The sequence below is a fragment of the Agelaius phoeniceus genome, chromosome 6 (assembly GCF_051311805.1).
Source record: "Agelaius phoeniceus isolate bAgePho1 chromosome 6, bAgePho1.hap1, whole genome shotgun sequence".
Taxonomy (NCBI): Eukaryota; Metazoa; Chordata; class Aves; order Passeriformes; family Icteridae; genus Agelaius; species Agelaius phoeniceus.
Window position 1 is genome coordinate 37,241,649 of NC_135270.1, and position 15,171 is coordinate 37,256,819.

Genomic DNA, 15,171 nt, shown 5'->3' on the forward strand with positions numbered 1-15,171 from the left:
TAACATTAATTTCTTACTAAGCATGCTCTGTGTCATGCTGCAGCAGATGCTGCCAGAAGTCGCCAGGGACAGGTTTATTTACAATTTGATGGTTGACGGTAGACTGCAAATGGTCTAGTAATTACAATTCTGTCATTTATGTAACATAGTACGTAATAAGGAAATACCTCGAAGGAAATGAAACTATAAACCCACGTCCCTTTCATTGTAGACAGATTCTGAATTTAACATTCAGGTGAAATACCTGACAAACAGATTCTGTGTGCTCACTGGCCTTTCCTTTAGCAAAGCCGAAAAATGCTAATATTGAGAAAAAAAAAAAAAGAGGTGCCTAATCCTTTGAATAATTAGTTAATGAAAACACTTAGCTTTTGTATTGACAGATCTATAACAGATCTATAAACCAATTAATTTCTTGAATACAAAGAGAAAAATAGTTATATGCTTAATCAGCTTTCAGCTCTTTTCCAGACCTACTTAAATACGTAGACATTACTGAGCATCCCTTTCAACAAACATTTTGCTTATTCCCCAACTGAATTCAAGTTAAACATATATAATTTTAAATTCTCATACTGAATACATTCTTAATTAAAAAAATATATATTTAATATTTGCAGTAATTCCCTAAATGCACTGTAAGAAAAACAAACCTAGTATCCTTTATCTCTTATCATATTACTTTCATTAAAAACCCAGTTTTGGTATTGCTTTTATCCAACTCAGTACACACCAACAATTTGGATTTAAGTTTTGTTAATGGTGTGCCTGGGAATGAAAGTACAATTTTCCAACTTCCCTTCTAAATTGAGCATCTGATGGTCATAGGTACTCTCCTTAATAAAGTAATAAGCTGCATTCATGCTGCATGACCTGTTTATCTGATTTGGTAGAACATTCACATCAGGCTGAGTTTTAGTAGCAGATGAGCACCTAACTAAGGTTTTGTTTAAAATGCTTGCCTAAAACATTTTCATCTTCCACATATAGGAAAGAAGAAAAGTGATAATCTATGAGATAAAAGACCAATTCACTGGAATCTGTATTTAAAGGAGTTCCCAGGTGTATCAACATATTGTGAACACTGACGGTGAAGTGTTGCTACGAGACAACATGGGCATGCATGCTAAATGTGGACAGATGGCAAAGACAACGCTTTAATCAAGGTCAAAACAAAACAAAAAAAGCAGTTTTTCTACACTGAGCACCAAGTATTTCATACATTTGCAACCTAGGATGAAAGATTTTACTCAACACTCAGTTCTGTAGTTCCAATTATTTTCTGTAGCCTGTTGTCCCCGTGTCAGTTCTACCAGAAATCCGTCTAAAAACTTTATTGAAGAAAATCATATTTTACAATTACCTTTTTCTCCATCTCTTTCTTCCTCTTCTTACCACTGCTTACATACCCAGGAACAGGTGGTGTACACTGCCACCTCTCTCCCTCTCCCTCAGCTACTACTCAGCATTCTGGCTTTGATCATCTCCCATTTCTGCTTTACTGCCAAAGGCATCCCCCATCCTGCCTTGCTGTACTGACATCACCCACTTTACCCAGTGTGGTACATCACAGCTGAAGTGGGAAGACCTGCAGAGCTCCGTCCCACACTACAACTCAACTCTAATGTTAATGCATATTATTGTTAAGAATGTAGTATAGTAGTAATTTACTTTGCAAGACTAAGATCTTTTACAGCAAACTTATTCCTAACTCAAAAGACTGTACAAGAGATCAACTGGAACAAGAAGGAAACAAAAAAAAGGTATAAGAAAATACAGCTTACTCCTTGCAAAATCTGTTTTCAGGAATCTTTACTTGTGTTGTCAGAAACAGGTTTAGCATCCAAAGTAAAGCAGGAAGAGAGATCCTGCTCTGCTTTCAATACCATATCATTAATGCAAAAGGATGTTCATCTATCTTTACTACCTTCTATCTCATCTTTATTACCTCCATCTTTAATTTGCCTCACTATAGTGAGAGATGTGCATAATTTTGGGAATGAAGGTTATTCATAACATTTCTGCACATACTTCTTCACATTCAGAAGTAGCAGTTCATGTTTCCCTGCTCTGTTGATTAGGCTTTCAGTATTTAGTTACAAACATCTCAGATGTTTTTAACTATATCCAGTTTCCCTCCTGAATTAAGAAATGTACTCAGCAACTGTCGTTTATACCTGCAGTTGTGCTTGTCTGTTTTACTGCTCTTCTCAGCACTACTACTACCTTTTCCTTGTTTTTGAAGCACCTGTCATCTTATAACTCTGTTATCCATTGTTGGTATTCTCCCTGGCCTGATTTTCATTTGTCTGGCTGAAGACCACCAGGTGTCTTCCACCCTTTTGGTTCCTGATGCTCATATACAACATGGACTACCAGCACAATCTTTGTTTTATTACATATTTTGTGGCAGTGAACACAGATGCATCTCACCCCTTAAGCCTGTCTCATTACTACCGGATCTGAAGCTTTTTTGAGGGTAAAAAAGCACTTACAGTTTTGTAGGCAGATAACTTGGTGAGTCATCTTTACTCCGAATGAGTTCATTGCATTTGTCAATTGTTTGGTAAACAGAAAAAGTGTCTCCAGTGCTATAAAGTACAGCTAAATTCTTGGCAAGAAGCCGTCTGGTAGGAGGTCCTGGTGAATTGTTTAATAAAGAAGTCAATTGTTCAACCAGTTTCTTCTGGTTTTCCCTTATGTCAGCCTGGAAATAAAATGAGTAACCAGTTAAAACTCAGTTAAATTTAAAAGTTAGTTACAGATAATTAATTCAAATTATCTTTCCTTTTCATTATTACCATTCTGACAATGACATTCTGAACTACAAATGAACATTTTATTGCATTTTTACTTAAAAAAAGACATTTCAAGTATGCAACTATTTTATTCTTCTTAAAAACCCAACACTTTTTTCAGAGCATAATTATTGCTAGTAGTGTTTCAAATGTATTTTCCCTGTGGCAGGTCAATGCTTAAATCTTTCACCAACAAAGCTGCCTTTTCTTTCTTTTTTTAATGCCTACTTTAAAATAAAAGAATTCATAGATATATAGTAAGTTTAGTAGCAAAGAGCTTTAAAGAAGAAGCTGAGTTTCAAGAACTTGAGCATTGGAAAAGAAAGAACTTCCTTAAAACAATTATCCAGTCTTATATACATTTTTAATACTCTTTAAAAAAAAAGAACCTGGCACTGTTTTTCATTTATGTATTTTCATCACAAATAACAACCCTTAAATAGCATTATGTTAGTTAGTTTATTCTTACATGTCTACATAACCTACTCAATACATACTAAACAGTGAATCAAACAATTGGAGAGTTGGCTGGAAATAGATCTTTTATCATTTAACTAGGAAAATTAAAAAAAAAAAAAAAAAACAAACAACAAAGAGAAAGATGTTACATTCCTGCTTGGTAGAGAAGAATCAAATAATTGTGCAACACTAGGTGGAAGCATTACTTACATTCTTCACATTGGGTCTGCAAAATCTTGCAGTAGTAATAGGAGTTAAAAATAATTAAAATTCCTTTCATTGGACAAGTGGCTCTGTCGCTAGAAGGGCTGTGGCCAAGAACTTACAACATTTAGAAAGCTCTTGCTAACACTGAATATACTTTTATTCCTTGTACATACAAGACATGAGACAAATAACATTGCAGGCTGCTCTTTGATTTTAAACAAAATAATAAAAAGATGGCCTTTTCTTTTCAAGTCTTATTACACTTACTCTGCTAGTCACTGGTAAAAGTTTTTCCAAAAACTGTAACCATTCAAAAATGAACTCTGCTTTTTGAAATTCACCAAGCTGGTTATATGCTTCTTCATTAAGTAGTAAACTGTGAGCTAACTCCATTCCTTGAAATTTTCCTCAAATCTTCTAACAGTGCAGAATGAAAAAAAATCCAATGAACTACCAAAACTACATTAATCAGTTTTCTTCCTCATTAATATCTGGCAAATCGAAAGTTTGAACACCTGAACAGAAAAAAAAAAAAAAGTTAATAAAAAATCAACAATCACATCATATATAATATTAACGTTTGACTCACTAAAATTAAAATTTCAAAGGAAAGCCTAACATAGAAAGGAAATTATAGCAGTTTTATTTAGATATTCTTAGTAATAGCAAGTGTTTTTGAAAATGAGAAAATGGTATTGATGTAATATGCCAGCTGAAGTTAAATAAACATCTGAATATATCAGGACTGATTTTCCTTCACCTTGTTTTGCATGAAGTGAAGTTTTCTAGTCCTTAATCATATACCTGAAAGTAATGACCAACTGACCTCAAACACAATGATTTTGTTATCAAGAACAAAGAGCAGCAAAAGCTGCAACCAACAATGAACAAACTCCTGTTAATTATATTCACAAATATAAATGCTGACATATTATTCAAACACTTTCAGTATTCTCACTGCCAAGCAAGGCATAAAAAGCCTCCACAATTTCATTGCTGAGCAAACCTTTAATGATATCTTTTGGAAAAAAAACCCAAAACCCAAACCTGAAAAGACTGTTTCAAAACTCAAAGTTCTAAAGAAGCTATGTTTTACTTTTGTCTCTCAGACTATTTTGAGAACTTCCACATTGTTGATAAGTTAACCAAGATGGAAAATACTTGTAATTATATCTTCCCCCCACAACATCTAAATGCCATATAGCCTCAAAATATAAAATAGCCTCAAAATATGAAATTGAATATTCTGTAGGCTTCACAAGTAAAAACAGTCAGGGAGATTCTGGTAACCTGTGAACCATCTTTTAAACTCCCAAGCAAGTTATCCTTTTCAGAGGTCACTAAGACTGCTGAACATACTTTTTCTTATGCAGTAACAATATTATAGTGTAAAGTGATCCTTCAAGTAGTAGATGGAGAATACAAAGCACTGGTAAATAATTCAGTACTCAGCAGGCTGTCATCAAACACAGAGCAGAAGGTTACCTTTACCACTTTCTATACATTTTTATGTAAAATTTACTCACAAAAAAAAAAATTATTCACATTTAATTTATCATCATGAGCTGTCACTTCAAATCTACCTGAAATACCACACTATAAAAAGGCAAGCATATCTAAATATACATAGCACATTATACCTCTACATATTTTTTCTGCCTAGGTACATAGAAGTTCACAATTTATCAGTTATCTCTCTCCTACAATACTCACAGAATTTATCTCTATCCTCACATTTTTTAAACATACCAAAAAAAGTAGGATTAAGTGTAGAGTTTCATCCCTGCTTAGCATGAAAATGACATGTATAAGTCACAAATGCTCCTTTTTTCCCCTCACCCAAGGCCTGTTCAAATATCTACCATATCAAAACCACCTACAACCACAGCAAATTACTCAATTTACATGCCCATCTCAGGATTACAACTCACAGTTGTTTTCCCTAACTGAAAAGATCAGAGTTTGTTGTCAGACATTGGCACTTAACTCACCTAGCAGATTATTTCTCCTCATTGTAAAAACTGTCTCTCTGCTGCTCCAGGCTTTTGTATAAAGGATGTTAAGAACCCAGTTTTCTAGGAAAATAAGTAATATAAAGATCAATGTTAGGAATAAAAGCACATAAGATACAAATGTTTCTACAGAAAACAAGAATTCCAATACCAGCAATGTTTATTAAGTAATAGCTCACCAAAAAAGACTGGACCTCCATGAATATTATTAGCTCTTTATATAGTACATTTAAATTCAACAGACCTACCATATACACCATACAACTGGGGTAATTTAACTACTGAAACCACCTTTCTCATTTCTGTTTTGTTAACTCAGTTTAATTCTATACCAGTAAAAAGTAAGTTCAAACAGCATTATAACCGTAATAATTTTCTAGAAAGATTATGCAACAACCAGCAGAACTGGCAAAGGTGATTCAACTGTTCTGAAAATTTCATGTACAATACTATCTATACATGACATGAGGATTATCAACCCATTTTCCTAGCCTCCAGATATAATTTCAATACTAGAATTCACAGGCAAAAACATTTCCTTTCAAAACTCATTCAACTTGAACTTATTCTGGTAGGACATAAAACACAAGTTGCATGTTATTTTAAAAGCATACACTTTTCAATCACTCTTCAAAAGAGTAATGCTGAAAACAAATAAAAAGTGCATGTAGATATCAGAGTAATCCAAAATTTTTTTTGCCTGGTGAACCAGTGCTCAGCCTGCTGAAGAAAAGTTTCAAGATGACCTCACAGCCTTCGGAAGGGTAGGTGACCAAGTGGATGAAGACAGATTCTTTACTTCATAATTAATACAAGGAAGCTTCCCTCTTGACAGAAAAAAAGATTTTCACTGTAAGGATTATCGGCCACGGGGACTGGTGTTGAGACACTGCAGAAACATCAGGGGTTTCTAACACTTGACTGGACAAAGCCTTAAGCAACACCATCTCAAGTTATTATTGTAACTTGTTTCTAAATGAAACACTCCAATTGTTTAAGCACACATTTACAAAACCAATATAAATTTATTTATTTTTAGCCTAAATTAAAGAAAGAAAAAAAATGTTCTGGTGTAGTTGCTGATCTTTATAATGAACATATGCTAACATGACCAGAAACACTACCGTTTCTCAAAAAAAAGACTATTAGGACTGAATTAAAAGGCTGTCTGCTTACTATGCAAGGATTAGTTTTGTAGAATCAGAACTGTCCATGCAGGAAAAAAAAAAATTAAAAATCCCAGACCGGATCTTTCCACTGCTGATCAACAAGCAAACCTCAATTCCACAAACCTGTATAGACAGCAGCATACTCCCTACTCTATGCAAAAAAACTTATTTCAAACACTTATTCCCTTCAATAAGCTGTAAGCCGGCACACCAGGGACACTCATGAAGTTTCAAAAGTAATGATAAAAGAAGGGCACATGTATACAAACTTGGGAGAAGCAGGGCAGGAATGTAGGGCATTAAGTTCTCCTGCAGCACATGGTTTTGCAGAGAACAGAGCAAAAGGCACAGTGCTCACAGTGCAAAGCTGAACACAAGCACAGGACTTGGGAACGAGCTGCGTTGGATTAATAATAACTATGTCCTTGTTATGTACACAACATGTTTCCAGGCAATTTCTAAGGCGAAGAAAACATCAAACCCAAAGCCACAGTGTCCAGACACGGGTGGGACTCTGCTCTAATTGGAGGCGTGGCACAGCCAAGCTCTGGGCTGGGCAAGCACCCGGAAAGACTGAATGTTCTGTCAGCAACTGGAGCTGCTCGGCCCTCCTCAGCCCCAGTAAATCAATGCAAGCACAACCTAAGCACACAAAGATGCGCCTCTATTTACAAGAAACCCGTGTTTAGAAATGCTTTTTAGAAATTATTTGATAGTGCTTTACCCCCAGTGATATAATTTTGATGCTTCTCAATATGAAAAAGAAATCTGGGGAAAAAAATGTGAAATATAATTAAATGAGATGTATGCTATGCCATCAACCAAACTAAAAAGGCACACATGCCTGATGAAATCTTCATTTGCCAATCAACATGATGCCCTATCCTTTTAATTTTGTCTTTAGGTAACTAAAGTAATTACAAGAACTACCTTCCCATCAGCACTACAAGAACAGATCAATCAAAAACTCCTCCTTTTTTTTTCCTGTGAGCTAAGTTTATTTTACATTTATACTATGCTACAAATCTGGCACAAAGATTTATTGGCCAAGGCAGAAGTTGTTCCTACTTACTACTAAAATTTTTTTTTCATTTATCAACTGCCAACTTGACAAGCAGGATTGTTCAAGACGAGTCAGAAAAGAGCTCAGAAAAGCTCTTGGAGCAAACACTAGATGGAATGCCACCCTGTAAATTGAAAGGAATACAGGGTGCATCAAGCATTAAAAGGCAACAGCAACAGTATTGCTGAAATTTCTGACCAACCACAATGAGAAAAAAGGGACCTGTAGTTTTTAAATAAAAGGTGACTCATCCAGGGTAAGACTGATATGAGTAGCTGCCTTTAGCTATTGTCTTTCAAATATGAGAACCCATAGACCACCCATGATAAAGTCATAACAGAGTACAAAACCTAAATAGATCCATTGTGTGGATCAAGCTCCTTCCAAGCTAGGCAATCTCCTCAGCTTTAAAAGAAGAGGGAAGTAGACCATAGTTTGCTGCGTTATCTTTCACATGGAAGTCTAAGTCAAAAACTGTACCATTAGCAATGAAAAAGCTATGAGCAATAATGGAAACTTAATGAATTTCACTCTTCCTCTTCCTTCCAACTCTTGGCCTATTTTGCTTATGCACAAAAAAATAAGAAGTACCAAAAAAAAGTAATTTGCAATAAAGCAAACTCCTAACTGATCTCTCACTAAAATCAGCCTTTAAATTATGACTCATTATTTCAATGAAGAGTGACACAAGTAATGGAAACTATTCCACAGACCAAGTTTGTACTTACAAATTTCTTTTCTTTTAGAATTTTTTACATTTGATTGCTGATCCACCAGTTTGTCTCTCTTTCATAGGAACAAGTGCTGCTCAAACAGAAATCTGATCAACCTCAGTTCTCTGAGCATGAGGCTCAGGTGAAGATCTAATGCACAATCCAGATGAGGCTCTAAGTCCTTTATACCTACGTTGTAGTGAAGAAAATAGTGCCACTTAACTTACCTTAGTAACAGTTATTTATATCTTTCTAATTTCAAAAGTATTAACATAATTCTGCACTAAATCTGATATAAGGCAATAAACTTGTGGATTCAATTTTGTACCAATGACTAATCTAGCAGAGACACAAGTGCATAATATTCCTCTAAGAAACTACCCCTGTTACTCATTGACAGTAATGAGTAACAGTAAAAAAACAATAATGAATAATAGTAATGATTAAGATGAAAAATGACCAGTAATAATAACAACAACCACCAGTGTTTTCATAACAGCTGCCATTGGGCTGACTACACAATCAGTGCCATAACCATCCCACTGCTGAAAAACAGAGCTGAAGCACATTTGCTAGCTTCAAGATGACCCTCACTGCATAGCCAGTAGTATTTCAACTGACTTCAAATCCACGTTCTTGTCTTCAGAAAGCAAGATTTATTGTCATCTGCCTAACAAGTGAACCAACACGTTTCAGAGAAAGCCTTCCAGCCTGACACGTTTAATTCCAGCCATTAACAGTTGAGGTCAATGTAACTCCTGCAGCACTGTTTAAAAGTTTAATGGGACGATCGTTAGCAGTGCCTCTGAGCTGACTGCACGGAAAGACATCGATGCTCAAACCTTTGTTACACCCTTGCACGTACGGTTCAGTGTCTTCCCAACATAAACAAAACTCCTGCCCAGCCCCCTTGGATTTACTTCTGACAAGACAAACTGAGTATGATGGTCTTTGCCAGCTGGGCGGAAAAACCTTAAAGCACCAGCCAAACGCAGCTACTCATGAATGAAACACAGACCAAAATCCAATAGTTACAGTGTACTGTTTATGCTAGCAGGCGAAAATAAAGAGGCACCCAGGTCTGGAGAAGGCAAAAAGTGCAGTTTCAAACTCCAGCAACTTCAAATGGGAGACATGATGGCCCAGGAAATTTACAGCACACACGGAAATAATCTGATTTAAATAAACAACAATTACAGAGTCTCAGTAATTTCATAGGGAATAAAAAAGAACTAAAATTTCAGTTTAAATGAGTTGGGAGTATAGACACTGGAAATATATCGGAGTGGGAATATTCAACACATAAATATGTTTATAATTACTGGGAAGACAGAGCAGCCCTTGTTTACTTACTGACTTCTACAAACTATTACCAACTAACTCACAGAGGCCAAGTCTGCCTCAAAATCTTCAGTTAGAGAAGGCAAAGCTAAATAAGAGCATTAGTGTAAGTGAATCAGTACTGCCACATCCTTTGTGTGGCAGGATCTCCACCATTCAACTGACTTGTACCTTTTTTTTCTATATACACAAGCTTTAATTTTTTGCTCCACAGAGCTACATGAAGCAAGAGCAGGTAACCGCTGCTCCCAACAAAACACTGACCCCTCTGTATCCTCTGTATATGTTTTATGTTCAGTACTGCTTATCACTCTCAATCTTTCATTCAACCAAAACAAACAAAAAAAAAAAAAACAAAAAAACCCCCAAACAAAACAAAACAAAAAAAACCCCCCCAAAAAAAAAAACCTGGGAATTTCATGTGCCCTTTTACTGCTTTCTTGTATGCGTTTTCAAAGAAACATACGAGCAAATGTAGGAAATTGCAGCACCAAGACAAGAAGAAGAACAGGAGGAGGAGACAAAGAGAAATTTAACTCCCCTTAAGACTGCTTCTTTAGCAGAAACACTGACTGATTAAATACTTCATGAAGAGCTTTAAGAACAACTTATGAAACCAGAGCCTAGTCTTTCAAGGCATACACACACATACCTGAATTTGTCACTCATTCGTCTCACCAATTTGAGCCAAGTTACCCTTGGCATCAAACTGACAAATGCTTTTCATCCAAAATTAATACAGAGCCATAAAAATGCCAGGTATTTTGCAGTGTTATGTTACATAGGGCAGCAGCAGAGAAATTTGAAGCCAAGCACAGAGAAGATGGACCAACAGTGACATCTGACAGCAGTTTGCAAGAACAAGCCACAAGAGAAAATCATCACAAGACCACAACTCAGAGCACTTGGAAAAGAATACCAGGCCACAGAGGAGAAGGTTCAAAATTTTAAGGCTTTTAAATCAAGCAGAACTGTAACTCTTAATATCAAATTATGAGTGCATTAGCATGTGAAAAACACAGCAAATAAATCTCACAGTTGAGTACTCCAATGTTTTATTGCATATTCTACACTATAGTGGGACTCAGTCAATCTCACGTATCTTCCTTTTAAAATAAAAATATGTACACATTTGCATCACATGCTTATCCCCAACAGCAAAAAGCAATTAAGAATCCATCTGACTATGAGCAACAAAAAATAACAGATGATAGCAGAACCACTTCCTCTAGTTATTGCTGAAGATTTCAAACTAGGACAACTTCCCCTTACATTATATTTTTGTATGCAATTATTCTGTTAAGAAACATGACTCTGAAATCATAGATGTAGCAACAAGATACTTTTTCAGTTTTTCCTCTTAATATTGCTCTGGATGAAGAAATTTGCCACAGGAATGCTATGTGTGTATTGTGTCACTGAAAATTTGGTAGCATTTTTGCAGGGACTCGTTAAAGATGCAACCCAAGTGCATCTCCATGTATTGCATGCTCCACATATGTAGGTCTTGCAGTGTTCCCACAGTGTTTCAGGCTGTACTAAAGAACAAATATCATGCAGCCCAAACAGAATTCTTGTTAACTTCTCAGCTACTTCCATTTGTGTTGCAAAACAAAGGGGTTGTATTTTGATGTTTTGTGAATAATGATGCCCACACAAAGTGCATGTCTACTCCCACAGGAACAGTTCCAAATGACTGGTTTTCCTACCAAAATGCTTATCAAATGTTTTTGATTTCCAAGTTTTGGAGGAATTACCCTGTATCTGAAAGAGCAATAAAGCTTAAAGGCAACAAAGACCAATGTGAAATCTACCAGAATTCTTGCTCTGGGCTTCCCAGTTTTAGAAATATTCACTCAAAGAATGTGACCACCCACAATCCTCACACATAACAGCGACATTGATAAGAACTACAACACAATATACATTTGCTGAAGTGTGAAAGAAACGACAAGACAATGTCTTCTAGGAATGCTGAATGATTTCTGTGAAGTTTTGAGGACAATGCTTGACACAATTAGAGAAAAATACCCTGAGCAAAGTGCCTGAAATTGCAATAGCTGTTTTAGCAATGCAAAATATTAGAGATATTTTTTAGAACAATTGGAAGACATTCATTCAGAGTGTTAAAAAGTACATACACTTTGCTTTCATGTTTCTTATTATCACTTTAATTTTTATCTCCACATGAGAAGAATTATTCCAGGAAACCAAGAAACAGCAACATTCAGTTACTGAGAAATATAAACAACTATTTCCTGAGCTCCACAGTGGGCACTGCTGGCACACTCTGACCTCCCTGGCCCTCACAACTCTTGAATATTATTTAGGTTCATTTCTGAAAATTAGAGTCAAGAGATAAACTTGGCTCCATTACAGGGACCTCAGAACATTATTTTGTTTACAGACAACCAGGCAAATTGCATACAAATAATTAACCAATGCTTCTAATAGTCACAGTATCCTATCTGATACTGACAAAGTTAGATTAAAACATTTTCTTTTTTCCCAAAACTGGACTAAGTAAACTTCAAAAAGCAATAACTAGCTTCAGTCTGAATAAAAATGCATAGAATGCTTCGTCTTTATTTCTTTGCAGATTAGAAACCTGGTGTGATAGCAATGCAAATGCATGAAAACCACAGAAGTATAAACATCCACCTGCTAACTATAATATATAACAATTTCAATATATGTCTGAACATAGCTTTAGTCCTGAGAATGCTGTAGACAATATTGTTTATTTAATATACACAAAATATACCAAACTAATTATGCTGACAGGGTGGGGTTTGTTGTTTGCTTGGGGGGGTTTTTGTCACAATGAAAGAAGCTTCAGGAAATGAAATTATTTGTTAAAATGTTAAATTGACTTACAGTAGGTGATGTATGTGCATATGGATTATGCAGGCTGATTTGAGCCACCAATCTTCTGTTAAGGTAAATGCTGAATTCAGTCAAGCTTAGCATTAAATTAAGCCACAGGAAATTTTTGTTGAATATCTACTGAAAACCCAGAAAAGGATACTTATTTTTCCTGAAAATCACTATAGCTTTTACTATGATTGGCCTTCAACTGCACTGAAACACCGACACAGAAATTTAGCAGCAGCAGCAGAAGCCCTCACAGATGCAAACTCTGCAGGAGACTTGTTTGGCAGATCAGAGATCACTATCCAGGCACAAATCACTGACATACCTCACTGCAATGCTTCATTCTCTAGGTATTTTATGTGGCTGTTCCCCAAAGAAAATTCCAAAACAGCTAAAAATGTAACTGCCTAGAGGTTTAAAGCCTTTTTGGTCTGCAATGTAGATATAGATATACTGTGTGTCTTTTTAAAGGTTCTGCTACCTGAACCCAGTAAATACAAGTAAAAGCTGAATAAAATATATGTCCTGCAATCGGAAAATGTTTTTGTGAGAAGGTGTTTCTAATCTCCTGCCTCATTAGGCTGTTCTGAATCTTAAAACAGATCATCCTGCATTGATTAATAAAGTTTTTGATGTGTTCGCATACAACATCATGAACTAGTCAGTAAGTCAGATATTTTACTGACTACAAAACAATCCTATGTTCAATAATCAAGCACAAGTTTTCAGTGTATGGCTAGACTTAGTGTAACAGTAAACTGGCTTCCTCCCCCCACCTCCTTTTCACTGTGTCAAACCATCAGGAAAAGAAATGCAAGCTCCATTCATCACACAACCAGAAGTAATCTATCTTCTATGTCTCAACCGTTACTTCATACATGGACTGAGACTATTACATATCCTGTAGCAAAACACTAAAGCATACAATATACCTTGACTATTTCTGCAGACAGGGGAAATATTTCTGGCATGTGAGACAAAAATAAATGTACAGTTCATGGTCACAACTGCAAACACCTAATCCTACTAAATCAAACCCCAAACTCAAAGAATCACTATAATTAATGAATCTAAAATTCAAAACATATCCAATTTCACTCATAGAAACACAGAGCTGGACTCAACTTTTATCTGCCTTCCTCATCTTCTATCATCCTTCCACCCATATCTCAATAAACTCTATACTTAACTAAACGTACAACATCTATTACTCTTTCCCACATTCAAAAATGTCGACACGAATGCAACTTTACACATTTTACATGCCTGTGCAAAGTTTTTACCAGTTATAAGGTGTAAACTTAGTCGTTGTCTTATGCAGACAACCAAGAATTCAAACTGCAAAAGCTTACGATAACATTTCCAGATACCAGAACGCCCAATATTCTTAATTACCAAGCTTTATAAGAAAATATAAAACCAGACCCCAAAATAATGGAACCTCGGTACAAGCGAATGCCAACCCCCTGCCGGAGCCTCAGGATCCGTACGGCCCCGCACAGGGCAAACATTCCCGCTCGCCCACCCGGGCCCGGCGGCACCCGGGCTCCGCCGCCGCTCCCCGTGACACCCGGGCTGCGCCCGCCTGGCCGCCCCCCTCCCCTCCCTCCCTTCCCTTCCCTTTCCTTCCCTCCCGGGGCTGAGAGCTGCCCTGCAGCCCCGGGGAACGGGACGCAACAGCACAGGCTGGGCTGCAGGAGCCCGGGAGCCGCCCGGCCGCCGGCTTTAGAGCTGCCTGTGCGTGTGACACCCACCGACCTACCCGGTGGCTCCGGGGGTGATCCAGCACTTTTCGGGCGCAGGCCTCGGGCAGGCGCAGCCCCGCAGGACTCCCAGCTGCGCTCGGCCCTGCTACCCCTTCACACAGCCCCTGCTGCCCCCGGCCTCCCGCAGCCCGCGGTACCTGCCGGCCGCAGCGCTCCCGCGCCGCTCTGCGGGCTCGGCCCCGTCCGTCCGCCCGCCCTCCTCCAGCGCGAGGGGCGGCGGGTCCTGCGCCCGAGCTGCCGCCGCCCGCCGGCGGGGAGGGGGGAGGAAAGCGAGGAGGAGGAGGAGGAGTGTGAGGGCGACTCCGGTGCTCAGGACTGTGCAATCGGGCCCGGAGCCATCGAGCGCCCGCGGCGGCCGGGAGGAGGTGGGAGCGGCCCAGGGCGAGGTGCCGGAGGGCACAGAGTCACCGCCCCGGGGCGCTCCGAGGCTCCGCAGTGCCGGAGGGCACAGAGTCACCGCCCCGGGGCGAGGGGTCGCGGTGCCCGAGGGGACAGAATCACCGGCCTGGGGCGCTCCGAGGCTCCGCAGCCTCCGGGCGATGAGCGGCTCTGCGCTAGCGGGGGGCGCAGCCGGGGGCTCGCGGTCCGTGTTGCCCCGTGTTGCTCCAGCCAAAAACAGCAACAAAAGATCCCTCCTGGTGATGCTTTGTGAAGGGAGCTCAGCTGGCACTGCTGGGATTTGTACCTGGCTGTGATCAGTGTCTGCCATGGCCTCTGATTTCCACCCCGCCTCTCAGGCATCCACGTCCGTACTTCCCTGGGAGGGCCC

The 15,171-nt window shown here is 38.4% G+C and overlaps 1 protein-coding gene across 8 annotated transcripts in view; it reads right to left on the minus strand.

Annotated features, from left to right (window-relative positions):
- The window catches only part of HEATR5A (HEAT repeat containing 5A), a 65,346-nt gene extending 50,175 nt beyond the window's left edge, over positions 1–15,171 (minus strand). For 4 of the 8 annotated variants that reach the window (XM_077180423.1, XM_077180421.1, XM_054635558.2 and 1 more), the window contains exons 1-4: positions 14,540–15,000; positions 5,456–5,539; positions 3,732–3,979; positions 2,496–2,707 (exon numbers count right to left, since the gene is read on the minus strand). In XM_077180423.1, the coding sequence (XP_077036538.1) occupies positions 2,496–2,707; positions 3,732–3,857 (338 nt within the window). In that variant the 5' untranslated portion in view covers positions 3,858–3,979; positions 5,456–5,539; positions 14,540–15,000. The other 4 variants (XM_077180419.1, XM_077180420.1, XM_077180418.1 and 1 more) reach the window with 4 other exon arrangements.